This window comes from Halichoerus grypus, chromosome 5, assembly GCF_964656455.1.
Source record: "Halichoerus grypus chromosome 5, mHalGry1.hap1.1, whole genome shotgun sequence".
Lineage (NCBI taxonomy): Eukaryota > Metazoa > Chordata > Mammalia > Carnivora > Phocidae > Halichoerus > Halichoerus grypus.
In genome coordinates, this window is record NC_135716.1 from 33,461,957 (window position 1) to 33,485,455 (window position 23,499).

Here is a 23,499-nt window from a genome sequence, read left to right on the forward strand (position 1 = left end):
TATCCTTTTCAAGTACACACAGACATTTAACAAAATAAACCATGTACTAATCATAAAATAAGTATGAATACATTTCAAAGGATTCAAGGTATTCAAAGTATGCCTGGGACCACAACAGAATTAAATTAAAAATCATTACCATAAAGATCTCTGGAAACTCCCTAAATATGTGGAAAATAAACAACATACTTCTAAATTATTCATGCATCAAAGAAGAAAAGGAAAACCTGAAAGTATTTTAAACTGAATGAAAATGAAAGACAACATATCAGAATTTGGGGGATGTCACCAAAGAAGTACTTAGGGGAAACTGACAGCATGTAATGCCTATATTAGAAAAGAAGAGACATCTCAAAGCAAAGACCTCAGCTCCCACCTTAAGGAACCAGAAAAAGAGAAAATTAAACCCCAAATCAGCAGAATTAAAGAAATAATAAAGATCAAAGATGAAATCAACAACAGAAAACCAATGAAACAAAAAACTCATTATTTGGGAAGATCATTAAAATTGATATATTTCTAGCCAAATTAAGCAGGAAAAAAGAGAGAAGATGCAAATTACCAATATCAGAAATGAAAAAGGTAGCATCACTACAGAATCTACAGGTATTAAAGAATAATAGTGGAATTCTGTGAATAGGTTTATGCCAATAAATTTGACAAATTATGAGGATCTGGAGAAATTCCTTGAAAAACACCAAAGCTCATTCAAGAAAAAAATAAATGACTTGAACAATTCTATACCTATTAAAAGAAATTGAAACTGTACTTTACAACCTTCCCAAAAATTAAACAGCATGCCCAGATGGCTTCCCTGGTAAAATCTACAAAACATTAAAGGATAAATAATACCAATCCTACAGAAACTTTTCTAAAACACTGAAGAGAGGGAAATACTTCCCAACTTATTTTATCAGGCCAGCATTACTGTGATACCAAAATCAAAGAAACACATTTCAAGAAAAGAAAACTACAGACACTAACACTCATGAAGCAAAAGTTATAAACAAAACTTTAATAAATCAAACTCATTATTACATAAAAGGGTTAATCCATCTTAAGCAAATGGGATGTGTCCAGGGGAATATAGTTGGTTCAGCATTTCAAAATCAACCAATGTAGTTCATTACTACATTAACAAGCAAAGAAAAAACATGATTAATTTCAATAGATGGAGGGAAAGCATTTGACAATTTCCATCACATATTCCTGATGTAAAAACAAATAAACCAAAAAAACTCTCAGCAAATTAGGAATAGATAGCATCTATGAAAAGCTGACAGCTAATATAATATCTAATAGAGAAGGACTGAATGCTTCCTCCCTAAGATCAAGAACAAAACAGGGATGTGTGCTCTCACCATTTCTATTCAGAACTGTGCTGGAGTTTCTAGCCAATGTAACTAGTCGAGGAAAAGAAAAATAATCAGGTAAACCAGGGGGAAAGACTAGGGGTAAAAAATGGGAAATTATTTATTCTGGGCAAAATAAAACAATGAGAAACAGGAAACGGTGAGAAAATGGAGACATGAAATCACACAGGAGAATAAATCCCCATAATTATGTCTAAGTAATGTATGTACAAACATCAGCTTCCTATTTTAAAGCTGCTTAAGTAAAGAATTAAGTGATGAAATACTAGGGAGGAGATAAATGCAAATTCTAAAGAACTTACTGAGAAAAACATAATAACTATTTTTGCTTATTTCAGCAAAGCATTCCTTGGGCAGCATTAACATATTCCCTAAAGTGGATGGATAAACTACAAAAATCTAGTATAAAACATTTCCTTAACATTTCTTTAAATTCCATAGTCTAATGTTTATTTCATCAATGTTAAAACAAAAATAAAGGGTAATGTAGCTTCAAAAGCTTCAAAAGCTATAAAATTATAAAACACAGACTCTATAAGCTGGGAAGAGCCTCTTTGAAAGGAAAGAAAACAGGGATCAAAGGACAAGTAGGTCTACAAAGTTATAAAATTATGTATAGTAATGGAAAAAGCAGTGTCACTGCTCTAACATTAATCAGTTGTGTGACTTTAAGAATGACCTTAATTCTCCCTGAATCTGAGTTTTCTGCATCTGTGAAATAAAGGAGTTAGACCAATTGATCTCTAAATTATCTTCATCATCTTTGAAAGTTTAAGATCCCATGATTCTAAACAAAATCATTAGCTAAAGGACATAAACAATGAGACAAATCTCTTTAACTGAAAGGAAAAATTAAAAATTTCTTATCTAAAATGAGGACACTGTAGGTTTTTTTGTTCATTGGTTAACCTGAATATCAATTTCAATTGTCTGCTTTATTTTATTCACAATTAGCCTAACTGTATTATAAGCTTAATTATAATTGAATTATGTGCAGTTTTCATTCTGTACCTTGTTTGAACGTAATGACACTCGACCTCCACAACGAGCACAGAACTTTGTTTGGCAATATGAACAGTTATGGCCACATCCATCAGCAAATTTTGTTTTGTGGCAAATACCACAGGTTGGGGCATCACCCTTCTGTTCTTGCTGCTGTTGTGATTCTTCTCCTATCTTCTTCACCTGCTCCTTGTACATTTCAAACTGCTGATGAAGTTTTCTGCGGAGAAAACAGATAAGAAAAATTTGATTTCCTGATGGTCTCAAAAAAATAATAATTACAACAATCTATACACAATTTTATATCCAAAAAATTCATAAAATGAGAATAAAGAATAAAAATTTAATTTTCTGATTATAGAATAACATCCTACATGGCACATCACAAGAGTGTTGCAACTAGTTCTGCCCTCTGATATACATGGTAATTTAAGGGCCAATTAATACATGTTAATAGAGATATCTCTTTGAGTTATAATTATAAAATTTCTATCTACCATTTGTAACATATTTCAATAATATGCCCTAAAATATTTAAAATATTATTTTTCAAAGGTTTAGCTTCAGAAATAGACTGAGCTGATTTGACTTACACAGTACAGCCAAAATCTATGAACTTCAAATCACTGAGACAACTCTCAATTGGAGTGATCTTAAGAATCCAAACAGAGGGGAAAACACTGGATGAGTGCTTTCACTAATTGTTTAAATCTGTTCAACAGTCTGGATATTAGTTGGCTTTAAAAACACTGTGAAATATTAGGAGCCTAGCAAATAAGGCTGTACAAATAAAAGTAAGGCCAATTTTTATCTTAAAAACAAACCAAAAAAATGAGAAAAAAGTTGCCTAGAAAGAGGTATTATTTACTCTTTAAAAATAAATACTGATAAAATTTTTCACTCCCATTATCTTCATAAAGGAAATTTAAAAATGTTTTAAAACTATAATTAACTCTGCTTAGGACTTACAAAACTGTAAATAATGTCACTCCCAACCTAAAAATGATAAAAGGCTAACTAATCTACAAAATCATAACTTTTCTTGAGCCCATCAGAGAGTTGAGGATATAAGGCAAACAAATAATAATCTGAACTCCAAAGAACAGCAAGCCCCTCCAAAGAGAAACGAAATACACTGTTTCACCATTGGCAGGGCAGAAGAGAAGGAGAAAGAGGGGCCACCATTCAAGCAGGTAAGAGGAAATCAGTTAGAATTTTAACAAATTATAAAAGGCCAAGTGTGGGCTAACATGACAGTTTGGAATAGCTAGAGGCCCAGGCGCAAGGAAAGTTCACATTCACTCACAAGCACTTTTCTGCAGGCCTCTACTGGTTACTTATGAGGAAGATAGGGAGCAGGGCATAAGAACAACTCTTTGGGGTACACATGTGTAGGTGTAAAAGAGTTAACTAGTGGTTGCTGGGGTACAGGCACATTTCTCAGACTATCTCTCCTAAAAATGCCAAAGCTATAAACCATAGGGAGAAGAAGGAAACTCTGTCATCCCCAGGGCAAAGGCAAAGATCCACTGCAGCTAGGGAAAGGTTAAATGGAAAAAAAACCTCTACCCATGAAAGAGGGACAGGAAACCATCTTCAGCCAACATCCTTAGCTCAAATCAAAGGCCTTTCATAACTAGGGAAGGGATGGAAATTCCCGTTCCAAACCTATGAGAGATACAAGGCAGATTTACTTCTATGGGAAGAAGGGCCTAAGAACTCTGAGCAAACCTCATCCATAAGGCCCAGATGGACAGGTCCTGTCAAAGATGAAGGGCAGGAAAACAACAAAACACCCTTGCCCCTGCCACAAATCTAGAATCAAGAAATAAGCATCAATAGACTACTGCTGGGGAAGGGGCAAGAGCATATGGAGAGATGCCCCCTGTGGAGTAAGTAAATGGAAATGGCTGAAGGGGTAGCAAAACACTGGAAAAAACTTCTGATACTCCTGCATCCATCCTAAATACAATGCAGCAGTAGCCCACTGGAGGAATCTGGAGGAATCTGAAGACTGTGATGCACTAAAGATAATGATGGCAAAAACAAAATCCAAACCTATCTGAACTTCTGACCTGACGATAATTTAATTTCCAACACTAACATTCTGACAGAAAAGGCATGCCCACTTTAAGGCATAAATACAATTCAAAGCCACCATACTCAGGGGAAAATAGCAAGGAATAAAGAACCCATTGTCGAGAGATAAAATAATTAACATAATTAGATTCAGAGATGACAAGGATAATGGAATTATCAGAATTATCAGACTGACTTGAAAATGATTATAATTATTAAGGTAAAAGATTTATAGAAAAAGGGGGATAACAGGCATGAACAGATGGGGTACCAAAGCAGAAAGATGGGAAGTGTAAGAGTCATCTGAAAATGCTGGAAATAGAAAACATGACATCAGAGATGAAGAATTTCTTTGATGGGCTAATGGATATGCTTGAAAGAACTAAGGAAAATATTAGTAAACTTGAAATAAATCAATAAAAAATATCCAAACAAACAAAAAAGAATTGGAGAAGGAAAGAAAAAAACAAACAGAGCACCCAAGAGCTAAATTGATCTAACATGTGAAATCGGAGTCTCAAAAGGAGAAAACAGAACAGAGGAAATATTTGAAGGTATAATGGCCATGAACTTTCCAAAATTAATGAAAGCCACCAAATCACAGACACATAAACCTCAAAGAAGCCTTTGTAGAACAAACACCAAATACACACACCCTAGACTCATTATAGTCAAACTGCTAAAAACCAAAGAAAACTATGAAAGCAGCCAGAGAAAATGACACATTATATGTACAGAACCAATGATAAAAGTTACAGAAGATCATCTTTCAGAAACCATGGAAGCTAGAAGACTTTGGAGTAATAGCTATATATAGTACTGACGGAAAAAAATCTGTCAACCCAAGATCCCATATGCAGTGAAATTATGCTTCAAAAAATAAAGGCGGGGGGAGGAGCAAGATGGCAGAGAAGTAGGAGACCTAAATTTCGTCTGGTCCCAGGAATTCAGCTGGATAGGGATCAAACCATTCTGAACACCTACGAACTCAACAGGAGATTGAAGAAAAGAATAGCAACAACTCTCTGAACAGAAAAGCGACCACTTTCTGGAAGGTAGGACGTGAAGAGAAGTGAATCTGAGGTGATATTCGGGAGGATAGACGGCAGGGGAGGGGGCCTCCATTGGCTGCTTCTGGCAAGTGATAGAGCAGCAGAGCACAAAATCGGAAGTTTTAGAAGTCTGCTCTACTGAGGGACGTTGCTCCAGTGGCTAAGTGGGGGGTGGAACCCTCGTGAGACAGTGTGGTCTCAGGACCCTCGGGGTCACAGAAAGACCGGGGCTGCCTGAGTGCGGCAGAGCTCCCAGGTATCAGAGTGGGGAAGCCGGCTGCAGAGATGAGCCGAGGAGTGGGCTCTCAGCTCGGGGTTGCCATAAACCATGATCCGCGGTACAGCTGGGCCACTGCTCTTCCAGCAGAGACCCAACAACTGGCAGATCCGGGGAGACTCCCCTTCCTCCCCCCAGGGAGGAGCGGCACGGGAGCGCACCGCAGGGATCTGCTGGGTTTGGAGACTCCACACAGGGTTGTGTGCCAGAGATAGAAACGCTTGGTCACAGGCCGGGTGAGCATGGAGTGTGGCTGGAGACTGGGGAGACGGGAGTGACTGACTGCTTTTCTCTGGGGGCTCACTGAGGAGTGGGGCCCCAAGTTCTCGGCTCCTCCGGGGTGGAAATTGGGAGGCTGCCATTTTCACCCCACAACGGGGGGGGGGGGGGCAATTCCACCTCTGGTAAAGACACTTGAGAACTATGGCAACAGGCCCCTCCCCCAGAAGATCAGCAGGAACAGCCAGCCAAGGCCAAGTTTACCGATCAATGAGAACAGCAGAACGCCAGTGCTAGGGGAATACAGCACATAGAATTCATGGCTTTTTTCCCCCTGATTCTTTAGTCTTTTAAAGGTAATTTTTTTAATTTTCTTTTTGTTCTTTTTATTTCTTTTTTTTTTTAATTTTTCTTTTTCCCTTTTTCAACCAACATCTTAATCCCTTTTTTAAAATCTTTTTTATTTTTTATTTTATTATAAAATATTTTATTATTTATTTTATTATAAATAAAATCTTTTTTATTTTTCATTTTTAGAGTCATATTCTATCCCTTCATAGTAGTTAACCTTATTTTTGGTATATATATATAAGTTGTTCTCTCTTTAAAATTTTGGGATACAGTTTATTCTAACAGACCAAAATATACCCTAAATCTGTAGTGTATGGCTTTGTTCTAGTCTCCTGCCTGATCACATTCTCTCCCTTTTTTTTTCTTTTAATTTCTCTTTTCTTTTTTCAACCAACATCTTATTAATTCCTTTCATAGAATCTTTTGGCTCTAACTGCTAGGATAAATGAAGCAGAAGAGAGAATTAGTGATATAAAAGACCAAATGATGGAAAATAAAGAAGCTGAGAAAAAGAGAGATAAACAACTACCGGATCATGAGGGCAGAATTCAAGAGATAAGCAATACCATAAGACGAAACAACATTAGAATAATTGGGATCCCAGAAGAAGAAGAAAGAGAGAGAGGGGCAGAAGGTATATTGGAGCAAATTATAGCAGAGAACTTCCCTAATTTGGGGAAGGAAACAGGCATCAAAATCCAGGAGGCACAGAGAAACCCCTCTCAAAATCAATAAAAATAGGTCAACACCCCGACATCTAATAGTAAAACTTACGAGTCTCAGAGACAAAGAGAAAATCCTGAAAGCAGCTCAGGAGAAGAGATCTGTAACCTACAATGGTAGAAACATTAGATTGGCAACAGACCTATCCACAGAGACCTGGCAGGCCAGAAAGGACTGGCATGATATATTCAGAGCGCCAAATGAGAAAAATATGCAGCCAAGAATACTATATCCAGCTAGGCTGTCATTGAAAATAGGAGGAGAGATAAAAAGCTTCCAGGACAAACAAAAACTAAAGGAATTTGCAAACATGAAACCAGCCCTACAAGAAATACTGAAAGGGGTCCTCTAAGCATAGAGAGAGCCTAAAAGCAACATAGACCAGAAAGGAACAGAGACAATATACAGTAACAGTCACCTACAGGCAATACAATGGCACTAAATTCATATCTTTCAATAGTTACCCTGAATGTAAATGGGCTAAACGCCCCAATCAAAAGACACAGGCTATCAGATTGGATTAAAAAACAAGACCCATCGATATGCTGTCTGCAAGAGACTCATTTTAGACCCAAAGACACCCCAGATTGAAAGTGAGGGGGTGGAAAACCATTTACCATGCTAATGGACACCAAAAGAAAGCTAGCGTGGCAATCCTTATCTCAGACAAATTAGATTTTAAACCAAAGACTGTAATAAGAGATGAGGAAGGACACTATATCCTATTTAAAGGGTCTATCCAACAAGAAGATCTAACAATTGTAAATATCTATGCCCCTAACATGGGAGAAGCCAATTATATAAGGCAATTAATAACAAAAGCAAAGAAACACATTGACAACAATACAATAATAGTGGGGGACTTTAACACCCCCCTCACTGAAATGGACAGATCATCTAAGCAAAAGATCAACAAGGAAATAAAGACTTTAAATGACACACTGGACCAAACAGACTTCACAGATATATTCAGAACATTCCATACCAATGCAACAGAATACACATTCTTCTCTAGTGCCCATGGAACATTCTCCAGAATAGATCACATCCTAGGTCACAAATCAGGTCTCAACCGGTACCAAAAGATTGGGATCATTCCCTGCATATTTTCAGACCACAATGCTTTGAAACTAGAACTCAATCACAAGAGGAAAGTTGGAAAGAACTCAAATACATGGAGGCTAAAGAGCATCCTACTAAAGAATGAATGGGTCGGGCGCCTGGGTGGCTCAGTCGTTAAACGTCTGCTTTCAGCTCAGGTCATGATCTCAGGGTCCTGGGATCGAGTCCTGCATCGGGCTCCCTGCTCCACAGGAAGCCTGCTTCTCCTTCTCCCACTCCCCCTGCTTGTGTTCCTGCTCTCACTGTGTCTCTCTCTGTCAAATAAATAAATAAAATCTTTAAAAAAAAAAAAAAAAGAATGAATGGGTCAACCAGGAAATTAAAGAAGAATTTTAAAAATTCATGGAAACAAATGAAAATGAAAACACAACTGTTCAAAACCTTTGGGATGCAGCAAAGGTGGTCCTAAGAGGAAAGTATATAGCAATACAAGCCTTTCTCAAGAAACAAGAAAGGTCTCAAGTACACAACATAACCCTACACCTAAAGGAGCTGGAGAAAGAACAGCAAAGAAAGCCTAAACCCAGCGAGAGAAGAGAAATAATAAAGATCAGAGCAGAAGTCAATGAAATAGAAACCAAAAGAACAGTAGAACAGCTCAGATCAACGAAACTAGGAGCTGGTTCTTTGAAAGAATTAAGATTGATAAACCCCTGGCCAGACTTATCAAAAAGAAAAGAGAAATGACCCAAATAAATAAAATCATGAATGAAAGAGGAGAGATCACAACCAACACCAAAGAAATACAAACAATTATAAGAACGTATTATGTGCAACTATATGTCAGCAAATTAGATAATCTGGAAGAAATGGATGCATTCCTAGAGATGTATCAACTACCAAAACTGAACCAGGAAGAAATAGAAAACCTGAACAGACCTATAACCACTAAGGAGATTGAAGCAGTAATCAAAAGTCTCCCAAGACACAAGAGCCCAGGGCCAGATGGCTTCCCAGAGGAATTCCACCAAACATTTAAAGAAGAATTAATACCTATTCTTCTGAAACTGTTTCAAAAAATAGGAATGGAAGGAAAACTTCCAAGCTCATTTTATGAGGCTCCACCATTACCTTGATCCCAAAACCAGACAAAGACCCCATGAAAAAGGAGAATTACAGACCAATATCCCTGATGAACATGGAGCAAAAATTCTCACCAAAATACTAGTCAATAGGATCCAACAGTACATTAAAAGGATTTTTCACCACAACCAAGTGGGATTTATTCCTGGGCTGCAAGGTTGGTTCAATATCTGCAAATCAATCAATGTGATACAATACATTAATAAAAGAACAAGAAGCATATGATCCTCTCAATAGATGCAGTGAAAGCATTTGACAAAGTACAGCATCCTTTCTTGATCAAAACTCTTCAGAGTATAGGGATAGAGGGTACATACCTCAATATCATAAAAGCCACCTATGAAAAACCCACAGCGAATATCATTCTCAATGGGGAAAAACTGAGAGCTTTCCCCCTAAGGTCAGGAACAGGGCAGGGATGTCCACTATCACCACTGCTATTCAACATAGTATTAGAAGTCCTAGCCACAGCAATTAGACAACAAAAAGAAATAAAAGGCATCCGAATCGGCAAAGAAGAAGTCAAACTTTCACTCTTTGCAGATGATATGATACTTTATGTGGAAAACCCAAAAGACTCCACCCCAAAACTGCTAGAACTCATACAGGAATTCAGTAAAGTGGCAGGATATAAAATCGATGCACAGAAATCAGTGGCATTCCTATACACCAACAACAAGACAGAAGAAAGAGAAATGAAGGAGTCGATCCCATTTACAATTGCACCCAAAACCATAAGATACCTAGGAATAAATCTAACCAAAGAGGCAAAGGATCTGTACTCAGAAAACTATAAAATATTCATGAAAGAAATTGAGGAAGACACAAAGAAATGGAAAAACGTTCCATGCTCATGGATTGGAAGAACAAATATTGTGAAGATGTCAATGCTACCTAGAGCAATCTACACATTCAATGCAATCCCTATCAAAATACCATCCACTTTTTTCAAAGAAATGGAACAAATAATCCTAAAATTTGTATGGAACCAGAAAAGACCCCAAATAGCCAGAGAAATGTTGAAAAGGAAAAGCAAAGCTGGTGGCATCACAATTCCGGACTTCAAGCTCTATTACAAAGCTGTAATCATCAAGACAGTATGGTACTGGCACAAAAACAGACATATAGATCAATGGAACAGAAGAGAGAGCCCAGAAATGGACCCTCAATTCCATGGTCAACTAATCTTCGACAAAGCAGGAAAGACTGTCCAATGGAAAAAAGACAGTCTCTTCAACAAACAGTGTTGGGAAAATTGGACGGCAACATGCAGAAGAATGAAACTGGACCATTTCCTTACACCGCACACAAAAATAGACTCAAAATGGTTGAAAGACCTAAATGTGAGACAGGAGTCCATCAAAATCCTAAAGGAGAACACAGGCAGCAACCTCTTCGACCTCTGCCGCAGCAACTTCTTCCTAGAAACATCGCCAAAGGCAAGGGAAGCAAGGACAAAAATGAACTACCGGTACTTCATCAAGATAAAAAGCTTTTGCAAAGCAAAGGAAAGAGTCAACAAAACCAAAAGACAACCGACAGAATGGGAGAAGATATTTGCACATGACATATCAGATAAAGGGCTAGTATCCAAAATCTGTAAGAACTTATCAAACTCAACACCCAAAGAACAAATAATCCAATCAAGAAATGGGCAGAAGACATGAACACACATTTTTCCAAAGAGGACATCCAAATGGCCAACAGACACATGAAAAAGTGCTCAACATCACTCAGCATCGGGGAAATCCAAATCAAAACCTCAATGAGATACCACCTCACACCAGTCAGAATGGCTAAAATTTACAAGTCAGGAAATGACAGATGTTGGCAAGAATGTGGAGAAAGGGGACCCCTCCTACACTGTTGGTGGGAATGCAAGCTGGTGCAGCCACTCTGGAAAACAGTATGGAGGTTCCTCAAAAAGTTGAAAATAGAGCTACCATACTACCCAGCAATTGCACTACTGGGTATTTACCCCAAAGATACAAATGTAGGGATCCGAAGGGGTAGGTGCACCCTGATGTTTATAGCAGCAATGTCCACAATAGCCAAACTGTGGAAAGAGCCAAGATGTCCATGAACAGATGAATGGATAAAGAAGATGTAGTATATATATATATATATATATATATATATATATATATATACACAATGGAATATTATGAAGCCATCAAAAGGAATGAAATCTTGCCATTTGCAACGATGTGGATGGAACTGGAGGGTATTATGCTGAGTGAAATAAGTCAATCAGAGAAAGACATGTATCAGATGATCTCACTGATATGAGGATTTCTTAATCTCAGGAAACAAACTGAAGGTTGCTGGTGTGGTGGGGGGTGGGAGGTATGGGGTGGCTGGGTGATAGACACTGGGGAGGGTATGTGCTATGGTGAGTGCTGTGAATTGTGTAAGACTGCTGAATCACAGACCTGTACCTCTGAAACAAATAATACATTATATGTTAAAAAAAAAAAAAAAGAAGAAGAAGAGAGTAGGAAGGGAAAAATGAAGGGGGGGCAAAATTGGAGGGGGAGATGATCCATGAGAGACTATGGACTCTGAGAAACAAACTGAGTGTTCTAGAGGGGAGGGAGGTGGGGGGATGGGTTAGCCTGGTGATGGGTATTAAAGAGGGCACGTACTGCATGGAGCACTGGGTGTTATACGCAAACAATGAATCATGGAACACTACATCAAGAACTAATGATGTAATGTATGGTGATTAACATAACATAATAAAATTAAAAAAAAATAAAGGCAAAATAAAGACTTTTCAGGCAAAGAAATGTTGAAAGAATTTATTGTCAGAAGACATTAAGCACAGGAATTTAAAGTAAGTTCTTTAAGCAGAAGGAGTATGATATTCCTTGAAAGTATCATATAGAAACCTGGAACACATAAAAATAAATGCTTATATTAAAAAGAAAACAGTCTCAAATCAATTTCCAAAGAAAGGAGAGAAAATTAAAACCAAAGAAAGTATTTTTAAAAAGTTTTTTAAATTATAGAAGAAATCAATGAAACCAAATGCTGCTTCTTTTAAAAAAAAAAAATCAATAAGGGCGCCTGGGTGGCTCAGTTGGTTAAGCGACTGCCTTCGGCTCAGGTCATGATCCCGGAGTCCCGGGATCAAGTCCCGCATCAGGCTCCCTGCTCAGCAGGGAGTCTGCTTCTCCCTCTGACCCTCCCCCCTCTCATGCTCTCTCTCTATCTCATTCTCTCCCTCAAATAAATAAATAAAATCTTAAAAAAAAATCAATAAAATCAATAAAGCTCAGTTAAAATGGTCAAGAGGGGGGAAAAAAAGAGAGAAAATAAAAATTACCTGGAGAAAGAATGATAGAGGGAGCATCACTACAGACTCCACAGTTAATCAAAATTAAATGCAAAAGATTACAAGAGAAAACTGTGAACAATTTTATGCCCATAAATTCTATAACTTACATGAGAAATAGACTATAATAAAATAGACTATTTCCTTGAAAGACTGAAACTAGCACACCTCACTCAAGAAGAAACAGAAAGCCTGACAAGTCCCATATGTGTTAAAGAAATTTAATTCCTAGTTTAAAACCTTTAGAATAAAGCTCCCGTTCTCACTGGCTTTTTTGATGACTTCCACCAAACATTTAAGGAAGAAATAACACCAATTTTACATAATATCTTCCAGAAAATAGAAAATAAGGGAACACATCCTAATTTCCTAAGGCCAGCATTACTGTGATATCAAAACCATATAAAAATATAACGGAAAATTATAGACCAATATTCCTCATGGGAAGTTGAAAAATCCTCACACATTATCAAGCCAAATCCAGAAATATGTTAAAGAATAATACATCACAAACAGGTGTACCAGCCTTATCCTGGGAATGCAAGGTTGATTCCACATTCTAAATTCAAGCAATATATGTCACCATATTAACAGACTAAGGAGAAAAAAACATATAATTATGTCAAAATATAATGAGAAAGCACTTGACTCAGCACACTAGGAATACATAGAAACTTCCTGAATGCAATAAGGGTTTCAACAAAAAAGACAACAGCTAATATCATACTGTATTGTGAAAGATTTAATGCTTTCCCCTGAAGTCAGGAACAAAGCAAGGTGTCCTCTCTCACTACCCCTAATCAACATTGAACTGGAAATCCTAGCCAGTGAATTAAAACAATAAAAAGCATAGAGACTGGAAAGGGGGAGAAATAAAATTGTGTGCAGATGGCATAATTATCTATATATAAAATCCCAAAGACACTACAAAAAATCTCCTAAATGTGCTTTGGCAAGGTCACAAGATACAAACTAAGTATACCCCCAAAACTTGTATTTTTATATACTAGCATTGCATAATTGGAAATCAAAATTTTAAAAAGTAGTCTGCAAAGGCATCAAAAAACGAAAGAAAGAAAACACTCAGGTATAAACTGAACAAAATATATATAGGCTTTTTATGGTGAGAACTATAAAATACTAAAAAAAAGAATCAAAGGGGATCTAAGTAACAGGAGAAATATGCTGTATTCATCAATGAGGAAACACTATATTGTTAAGATATCAATTCTTTCCAAATTAATCTCTCAATTCAATGTTATCTCAATCAAAAACTCAGCATGATTTGTTTTAGGAAATTGACAAGCTACCTCTAAAATTTATGTGGAAAAGCAAAAATCCTACAACAGGCAAAATATTTTGAAAAAGAAGTTTGCAGGACTCATACCACCAGATTTCAAGACTTATTATAAAAGCGACAGAAGTAATCAATTAATATAAGATAAACACATACACCAATGGAATAGAATAGAGTCCAAAATGGTCCAATACTTAAACGGTCATTAATTTTTTTTAAAAAAGGTGTCAAGGCAATTTAATGGAGAAAGAATAATCTTTTAAGCAGTGAGAAATTCATGTGCCAAAAAAGTAATTGGAAACCTATGTGTTAAAAAAAAAAGAACCTCAATTCATACTTTACACCTTATACAAAAATGAACTCAATGTATTATATAACTACAATCAACAGATTACAGAACTAAATATAATGACTAAAACTATAAAACTCCTAGAAAAAAACACTGAAGGAAATCATGACCTTGAGTTAAACAAAGACTTCTTAGATAGGCTAGGCAAGTATTTCTTCAATAAGATATAAAAAGTGTGAACCAGAAAGCAGTCATTGGCAATATGTTAAATGAATAAGCATGGCTGTGTTCCAATAAAACGTTATTTATAAACACAAAATTTTAATTTCATGTAATTTTTATAGTCACAAAATGTTATCATTAAAAAAATTTTTTCTATGATTTTAAAATGTAAAAACCATTCTTAACTCACCACTTACACAAAAACAGCCAGTAGGCCATGTTTGACCTATGGGCCATAATTTGCCCACTTCTATACAATATGAGTTCATTTATATGACATTCTAGAAAAGGCAAAGTTAGGAGGACAGAAATCAGACCGATGGTCACTAGGGACTGGAGCAGAGCAAGGGAATTAACTACAAAGGGGCACAAGGAACTTTTGGGGGTGAAGGAAATGTTCTATGTCTTCCTTATGGTAGTATATATACAACTGTATGTTTCTTCAGAATTCACTGAAGTGCATACCTCAAAGGGGTGAATTTTATTGTAAATAAATTACACCTCAAAAACCTTGACTTTAAAAAAAGCTCCTTTCAAATGCTAACCTAAAGTCAGTAAGTAAATTAAAAATAGACTCTATGAGTGAGTCCGTTGTATCTACTTAATTACAAACACACACTTCCTTCTTCGCACCTAATATCAATACACTTAAATAGTTATGCCAGTTTGATTAACTTTTTCTGTAACTTCAGATAATACACTGTTTTTTCCCTGATTATCTCCCACCATAAGGGACACTCTGCTAACACAAAACAAGCACCACCACCCATAAAACGTGTACCAGAGCAGGCATGAGTTTGAGTGGACCCCTGGATGAGCTCTGCACCATTTAGAAGAATTATTTTTCCATGTGTGAGATATCTTGTACATTTCTATTGTATACCTGTTGATACACTTATGATCTCTGACATTCCTCTCAGGAAATGGCTGAACCCAGTGCGGAGAAAGGAAGGCAGGAGGAGGAATATTAGAACCAGCAAGGTTTTGATTCAGTTCTAGAAGCACTGGAATACTAGGCTAATTACCAAGGCACGCTGAAACAAAAAAAGCAGTCTACTGAAGTGAACTGTGCTAAAATAGTGTCTCAAGGGAAGCGGAAGCCCCATTTCACACATGAGAAAGGCTCATCATATTAGTCGCAACGTTAGGAATCATGTATCCCAAAGAACTATTTAAAGAACTATTTGAAACCCTCTTACAGAGAACTGTAGAAATCCCAGAGACTGGAGCAGTAAGGCTGCAGGATGGGATCCAATGGTCCCAGCTGTGGGGAGAAAAGAGATAAAGAAGATGCAATCCAGGGAGGACATAACGACAATAGTTTGAGGTAACAAGAGATTTAGAGAGATTTTGTGTATGCATCCTGCCAGTCCTATAAAGTGAGAAACTACTATACGTGGAAGTGGTGGTTTACAGGGGAGCCTGGGTCACTCAGTCGGTTAAGCGTCTGACTTGGTTTCGGTTCAGGTCCTGATCTCGAGGTCCTGAATCGAACACCACATGGGGCTCTGGGCTCAGTGCAGAGTCTGCTTCAGATTCTCTCTCCCTCTCCCTCCTGCTCTCTCTCTCTCTCTCTCTCTCAAATGAATAAATAAAATCTTAAAAAAAAAAAAAAAAAAAGAAAGAAGGAATGGCAGATTCGGGAGCTAAACAGCAGATTCAGATTCCTTGCCGAGAAGAACGTATCTCCCCTTCCCATTTATAAATAAGCAAAATTCTATCTCTGCTTCCTCACCCCATTCTTTAACCAATCTAATCTAGTTTCCAGTCGACTTACTAATTCTCACAAAGTTCATCAGTGGTCTCCCTGTACCTAAAATTAGTGAGCAAAATTTTTACTCTTTATTTTACTGAGTTCTAACAATATTTGAAATTATGTTCAACTATGTTCACTGCCCCCCTTGGCTTTCACAATTCTCTCCTCATTTTCCTGTATCTGCAGCCTTTCATTTTCTTTCTCCTTTAAAGGTCAAGACTCAGGCCCTCTTCTCTTTTCATTCTATAATGTCTTCTTAGGCAGTCTTATCCCATATCCAAGCCTTCAATTTCCACCTATTTATAAATTACTTATAAATGTAAAAGTCCAGCTCAGACTTCTCCTCTGAGCTTTAAAATTCAATTGCCTACTTGACATCTCTATTTGGAAATCTCAATGCCACCTGAAATTCAGTATGTGTAAAACTGAAATCATCATTTTCCTACACAAACCAGATTCCCTTCCAAGTGTTCCCTATTTCAGTAAATGGTGCTACCATTCAATTACATGGCCTGAAATCTAGAATTGTTCTGGAACTCTCTCTCGACCTCACATGCATAATCTATCTATCACTAAGTCCTTTCAGTTTTACTTCCTATATGTGTCTTGAATCCTTCCACTTGTCTCTATATCCCCCGTGAATACCATAGGCCTTGTTACCACCCATGCCCACCTGGTCTCCTAACGAAGCTACTCACTTCCATATTTCTCTCCCTCAATCTGTTCTGTACACTACAGGAAAACTTCGCTTTCCTAAAAGACACTGTTTAAAATACTCTACTGGCTTCTGATTGCTCTTAAATAAAAAGAAAACACTTCTTATGAAGACCTACAAAGCCCTGAATGTTCTGGCATACATTCCCTCTTCAAGCACATGTTTTGCACTGTTTTTTTACCCTCATTCTGTTAATGCCGTTCTGGCTTTCTTTCATCCTTTAGATTCATCATTTTGCATCTCATTACTGGCTTTTGCACTTTATACATGCTCTTGCCTCCACCTGAAATGGATTGCAATGCACACTTTTTTTCTTTCTTTTTTTCACTTTTTTTAAACCTTGGGTATCCAGAACAGAATTGATCATAAGCTTGGTAGCACATATCCATACTTGGCTCCTATTTTAATTAATTATTTTCCCTTCCCTAATGTGATTTCTCTTCCATCGGGTAACAAGTCTTGTCAATTTACATAAATGGCATTGTGCCATTTTCTTATTTCTGCTTCTTGTATTTGTCATTCAACTTTACTTTTTTATATTTAAATCTAAATAGATAAACTATAGCTAATGCCTATGGTGTTTATGGCGTATCAGGTAGATAGGTACTATTATTATTATTTCTATTTTTATTCCTATTCTTCAGAAAAACTATTTTGCTCATGGTCACACAGATGGTAAGTCGTTAAAGCCAGATCCAAATTCAGTGCTGCTCCAGAATCCATGCTTTCAAGCACTATGGTTTTTGCATCTAGTTCATGCATTTTAATGGATGTATAGCGTTCTGTTTACATAAATCACATTTTATTCATTATTTTTTTAAGTTGGCCCTTTATAATTCATTATTATACATATTTCTGTAATGATATATTTATAAACCCATATACAGGCATGCCTCATTTTATTGTGCTTCACTTTATTGTACTTTGCAGATACTGCCTATTTAACCAGTTGAAGGTTTGTGGCAACCCTGCATTGGGCAAGTCTATCAGCCATTTCTCCAACAGCATTTGCTCACTTCGTGTTTTGGCGTCATTTGGGCAGTTCTCACAATATTTCAAACTTTTTCATTATTATTATATTATGGTGATTGGTAATCAGTGACAATATAGCATTCTTTAGCAATAAAGTATTTTTTTTAAGATTTTATTTATTTATTTACGAGACAGTAAGAGAGAGAGAGCATGAGCAGAGGGGGGAGGCAGAGGGAGAAGCAGACTCCCCGCCCAGCAGGGAGCCCAATGTGGGGCTCCATCCCAGGGCCCTGAGATCAGGACCTGAGCTGAAGGCAGACAACCGACTGAGCCACCCAGGCGCTCCTAGCAATAAAGTATGTTTAATTAAGATATACACATTTATTTTAGACAGAATGCTACTGCACACTATAGACTACAATATAACGCACACCTAACTTTTATATGCACTTGGAAACCAAAAACTTCATTTGACTCACTATATTTCCACATTCACTTTATTGCAGTGGTCTAGAACTGAATCCACAATATCTCTGAGGTAAGCCTGTATGGTTTTCTCTGGGGTATATATGCAGGAATATAGTATACATCCTCAAGTTCACTAAATATTTCTAAACTACTTTCCCAAGTGGCTTAACCCAGTTAGCATCCCTGCAAGAAGGGTCTGAAGGTTCCAGTTTTTTCTTGTCTGTGCCAATGTGTGATATTACTTAACTTATAAAATTTTTGCAGCTTTAATAGATATGAATTGAGGTGTTTTTGTGGGGGTTTTTTTCCAGTTCATGTTTGTCTGACTTCTAATGAAGTTCAGCCCATTGGACTGCCCCTCCAAAGAACTGTCTGTTCACTCCACTCTTTACCAATACTCTGTCGGATTTCCTGTATTCTCCTTGCTGATTTGCACTAGTATCCTGCATAGCCTCTATGTTAATCATTTATAAGTTAAACAAAACAAATATCCTGGTCTGACAATTGATTGTTAATTTTGTACATGGTGTCCTTTGTTAAACAGAAATCTTTAATTTTGATGTAGTCAAATACATCAATTTCTCCCTTCATGGTTTGTGGTTTCAGTGGCTGGATATAAAAAATTCTTACTAATCTCTAAGTCAGTCACAAGAAAATTCTACAGTTTCTTCTAATAGCTTTATAATTTTGTCTCTCACATTTAGGCTTTTAATCGATCTGAAGTTTATTTTTATATGTGATGTGATGCAAGAATTTAATTTCAATCTTCTCCATATAGAGACTGCATTTTCCCAGCACCATTAAATAGCTCATCCTTTCTTCCACTTATTCGTGATGGCAATCTATCAGATACTAAGTTCCCACATGTGCATAGGTCTATTTACAGATTCTGTATTTTATTTCATTGGTTTTTGTATTTGTTCTTACTCCAGAACACTGTCAGAACCAAACTCCAAATACAATGAAAAGTCTAAAAGATCTTAAATATGTAAATTTGAATATATCATTTTCCAATTATATAAATCAGAGGTCAGCAAACCTTTTCTTTAAAGAGCCAGACAGATATTTTAGGTCTTGTGGGCCATAAGGCCTCAACTATTCAACTCTGTCACAACTACTCAACTCTGCCTTTAGGATGTGGAAGTAGTCATAGATAATATGAAAATAAGTAAGTTTGACTGTGTTCCAATAAAACTTTATTTACAGAAACAGGCAGCTGAGCAGGCAGGATTTGACCCACAGGCCACAGTTTGCAGATCCTGGATATAGTCAAAAGAGTCAAAGATATACTTTAATTTAAAACTTTTATTACAAATAAATATTTAAAAGACATACACAATAAGATATCAGTTTAGAAATACTGCTTTTTTCCACCTTCTTATTTCATAAAGCTATTTTATCCAAAAGTTTTTAAAGATTTTATTTTTAAGGGATCTCTACAACCAATGTGGGGCTTGAACTTACAACCCCGAGATCAAGAGTCACATGCTATAATGACTGAGCCAGCCAGGTATCCCTATTTTATCCAAATTTTCATGTGTATTTTTTGCATCAATGTCTCCATCATCACTAAAGCAACTCAATGAACTCAATGTTTTCCAAAGCAAATTTTCTTCCCTTTCTGAGTTATTTGAAAAGTTGAACTTTTTCAATCCCCTAGTTCCTGGAAATCCTGCTATTTCTGGTAATTTTATACCCAACCACATGTTTTTGTTGCTATTGTTTTCTCACTCATCTCATAGGTATGTTTTCATGATCGTCACAAGCTAACCATTTACATTACCCCTTTTTTAAAGTAATCTTTTTTTGTAAAAAAGATTTATTTATTTGAGAGAGAGAGAAAGCATGTGGGGAAGGGCAGTGGGAGAGAGAGAGAGAGAGTCTTAAGAGACTCCACACTGAGTGCAGAGTCCGACGTGGAGCTTGATCTCATGACCCTGAGATCAGGACCTGAGCCAAAACCAAGAGTTGGACATTTAACGGACTGAGCCACCCAGGCGCCCCTAAAGTAATCTTTAAAAGGTTTGTTTACTACAACTTCCAATACTAGCCATCGTGAGGTCATATCCCCAGGAATTTCCAGACTGATGCTGAATTTCTTGATCTCCCCTTTCACAGGTTCGGGCCAGATAATCTCTATAGGTACAGGTATGTTTGTTTGAGGTCCTTTCAGGGTAACGTATCTTCACCAAGCAGTACTTTGTAATTCAAACTAAAGAAACCCTGGGCTTTTCCTAATAAAATAGATGTTGTAGCAACTCAAAATAAAGCAATTTCCTTTTAATCTTTTTATTACATTCTCTTGAAAATCTTGGTAGAATTTCTACTAAAATTGCATTGCCTTTATAGATTAGTTTTAGGAGACTTGACATCTTTACAATGTTGTGTCTTCCCTCCTACTAACATGATGAGTCCATTTATTGTTAATCTTCAAAAAACAGTAGCCACCTATATGGCTTTACAGGTGAATTATTTAACTCAAGTTTTTTCACTTTAACTCATAATCCACCCCCAAGGAGTCCATAGATAGACCCATTTTTCAATTTAATTGGCTCCCTAATTATATTTTGCTTGCATTATATCTTATGCATTTAAAAAGATTATTTTGAGATGGAGTCTATAGGATTCACCAACTTGTCAAAGCATCCATATAAAAAACAGATTAAAGATCTCTATGAGATACTCTCATGTTTTATATGTTGTTTCAGAAGAAAAGTAAAAGCAAGTCCCCCAACAATTTCATGAAGTCAATGTAACCATGATACTTTGTTCTCTTCACTTCTATAACTCCTCATTATTCTCACAGCACTTCAACATCACTTCATTGGGAAGGTATTTCTTAGCATCTCTGACTACGTCAAATCCTTCCATTAAATATACCAAGCGCTATAGTATATTGCATTTCCACATTCCAGTATTTGTATATATGATTATCTGATTAATGCCTATCTCTCTAATAGAAAATATAATCCATGAGGTTGTTTTGTCTGTTTCTGCTGTCCATTTTATCCCACTGATGGGCATGATGCATGGCCCATCGCCAAGTTCTCAATGAATTGTTACCAAATATTTGAATTAATAGTGAATAAACAAATGTGTACTATGTGTGTATTGTTTCACAAGTGGTGGAGCAAAAATATAATATAAAGTTGAATATAAATCAATCCTGTCATCAGTAAGATAAACATATATGAACAAGTATAGACAGGAGATGAATATAAACTATGTAATACAAGGCAAAATGATACATACACTAAATAAATATGTAAGAAAAATGGTACTGAAGCACAAAGAAAAGAGCCATTAATTGTGAATGGTGTTGGCATGACTTCATAGAAGACTTCTATGACTTCACAGAAGTTTTAGTTTTTAAATATCCTGCACATCCTGGACTTGAAGGATTTGCAAAATTGTGATCGGCAGAAAATGAAGAATGATTCAACCTGACGTATGCAAAGCACGAAAACAGATGGAGAATTCAGGAAGCTGAAAGTATTGTCTTGGCATAAAGTATGTATGAAAAAAGAAGGGGAAGAGAAATAGAATAGAAGCTGAAGAGGCAGCTTGGGGGAGAATATCCTGACTTCCTTGCTAAGAATAATTTCCCATACTATTTGATATCCAACATAGTTTGCCACATCACATGTTACAGGGATCAGTAAAGGAAAGCTGAGAAATATTATAAAACTATCTCAAATAAATCAGATATTTGGCTCACTCCCTGTAGGCTAAAAATACTTTTCCAAAACAATGTAACTATTGCACACACACACAAAAAAAAGAACCCACATTGAAACACGCTTTATATTAAAATTTACATGAAGTTCTTTAGGTAATATTAATTCTTTATCTTTAATATATATCTTTAATATAAATGACTTTGCTTCTGTGTTTCATGATGCCACCATAACCAATATCCAAAAGGCAAAGAAATTCAGAAGGTCTATTAAACAACAACAAAAATTTATATAATCACCAGATATAGAATCTTTGGATTGAAATGATTATTTCATTCACAAGATGAAATCATCTTGATGTTAGAAACTGAGATTTAAAATAAGTAAAAGTACACTCATAGCCTATTATTGACATTAGGAAATGATTCATCTTCAATACGTAGATACCCCTCTCTGGTGCTGAGAGGAAAGTATATTTCATTGCTTCTCTGAAATTTGTTTCTTAAAGAAAAGTATTTAACAAATTCAATTCTGGGGGGGGGAAGATATATAGAAGAAACATTTTAAGACCATTATAGATATCCAACCTTCAAGTTCTTTCTGCTTAACCAAAATAAAGTACTTCTTTGAAAAAGACATTAGGAAGTAAAACACTTTTATGCACTGCTCCTGGGTAAAATACTATTTTCTCATCATCTAAAAAATTATGATAAAAGGAAAAAAGAAAACTCTGATCACATTATTTACATTTTTTGCAATCTGTGCTAGGTTTATCACACTTAATCTCAGATTGATGTAGATAACTGTAAACGTTGAAATACTGCATGATCTAGTAGCACAGTGCTATTTACCTTGCTGGCAAACAAGATATCTGAATACTAACTCTAACATTTACACTAGAACAGTAATGTTCTCCCACAGTTCTCCAAGAACATCATGCTCTTTCACACTGTTCCAGATGCTGTTCCAGCCACTAGAATATAATTTACTGTCTTTTTTTTTTTTTTTTACTTAGTACACTCTTTTTCAGCATTCAAGACCTAGTTCAGATTTTAGCAACCCTGTCTTCCCCACCACCTGGCAGAGTCAAACACTCACTCTTAGGATACACTTCTAAACAATATATTATACTGTAATTATTCTTATGTATATTATCTGTCTAGGACCATGCATCTTTTGCCCAGCACTGTGTCCGTGACACATGCTAGGTTATTATTTTTGCCTTATTTAAAATTGAGTTGAGGTATTTTAAATAAGCAAGAAAAAAATCAGTATTTCAAGGAAATCTATGGCAGGAAAACATAAAGATTTTTCTTTAAACACGGCCTAAGTCCTGATTTCACTTCCTATTAGCTGTATGAGACTGCTGGAAAGTTACTTAGCTTAGTCTTCATCTGTCAGGTGGGATTTTAACATAGACTTCAGAGGCACTATGATTGAGATAACATATGAAGACAACCTGGCTCAAAGTGTCCCCATTCTTTC

General features: G+C 36.4%; 1 protein-coding gene across 33 annotated transcripts in view; it reads right to left on the reverse strand.

The window, feature by feature from the left end:
* The window catches only part of RIMS2 (regulating synaptic membrane exocytosis 2), a 583,728-nt gene that overhangs the window by 466,336 nt on the left and 93,893 nt on the right, over positions 1-23,499 (reverse strand). For all 33 annotated transcript variants that reach the window (XM_078072141.1, XM_078072147.1, XM_078072143.1 and 30 more), the window contains one exon: positions 2,385-2,595. In XM_078072141.1, the coding sequence (XP_077928267.1) occupies positions 2,385-2,595 (211 nt within the window). The remainder of the gene's footprint in view (positions 1-2,384; positions 2,596-23,499) is intronic.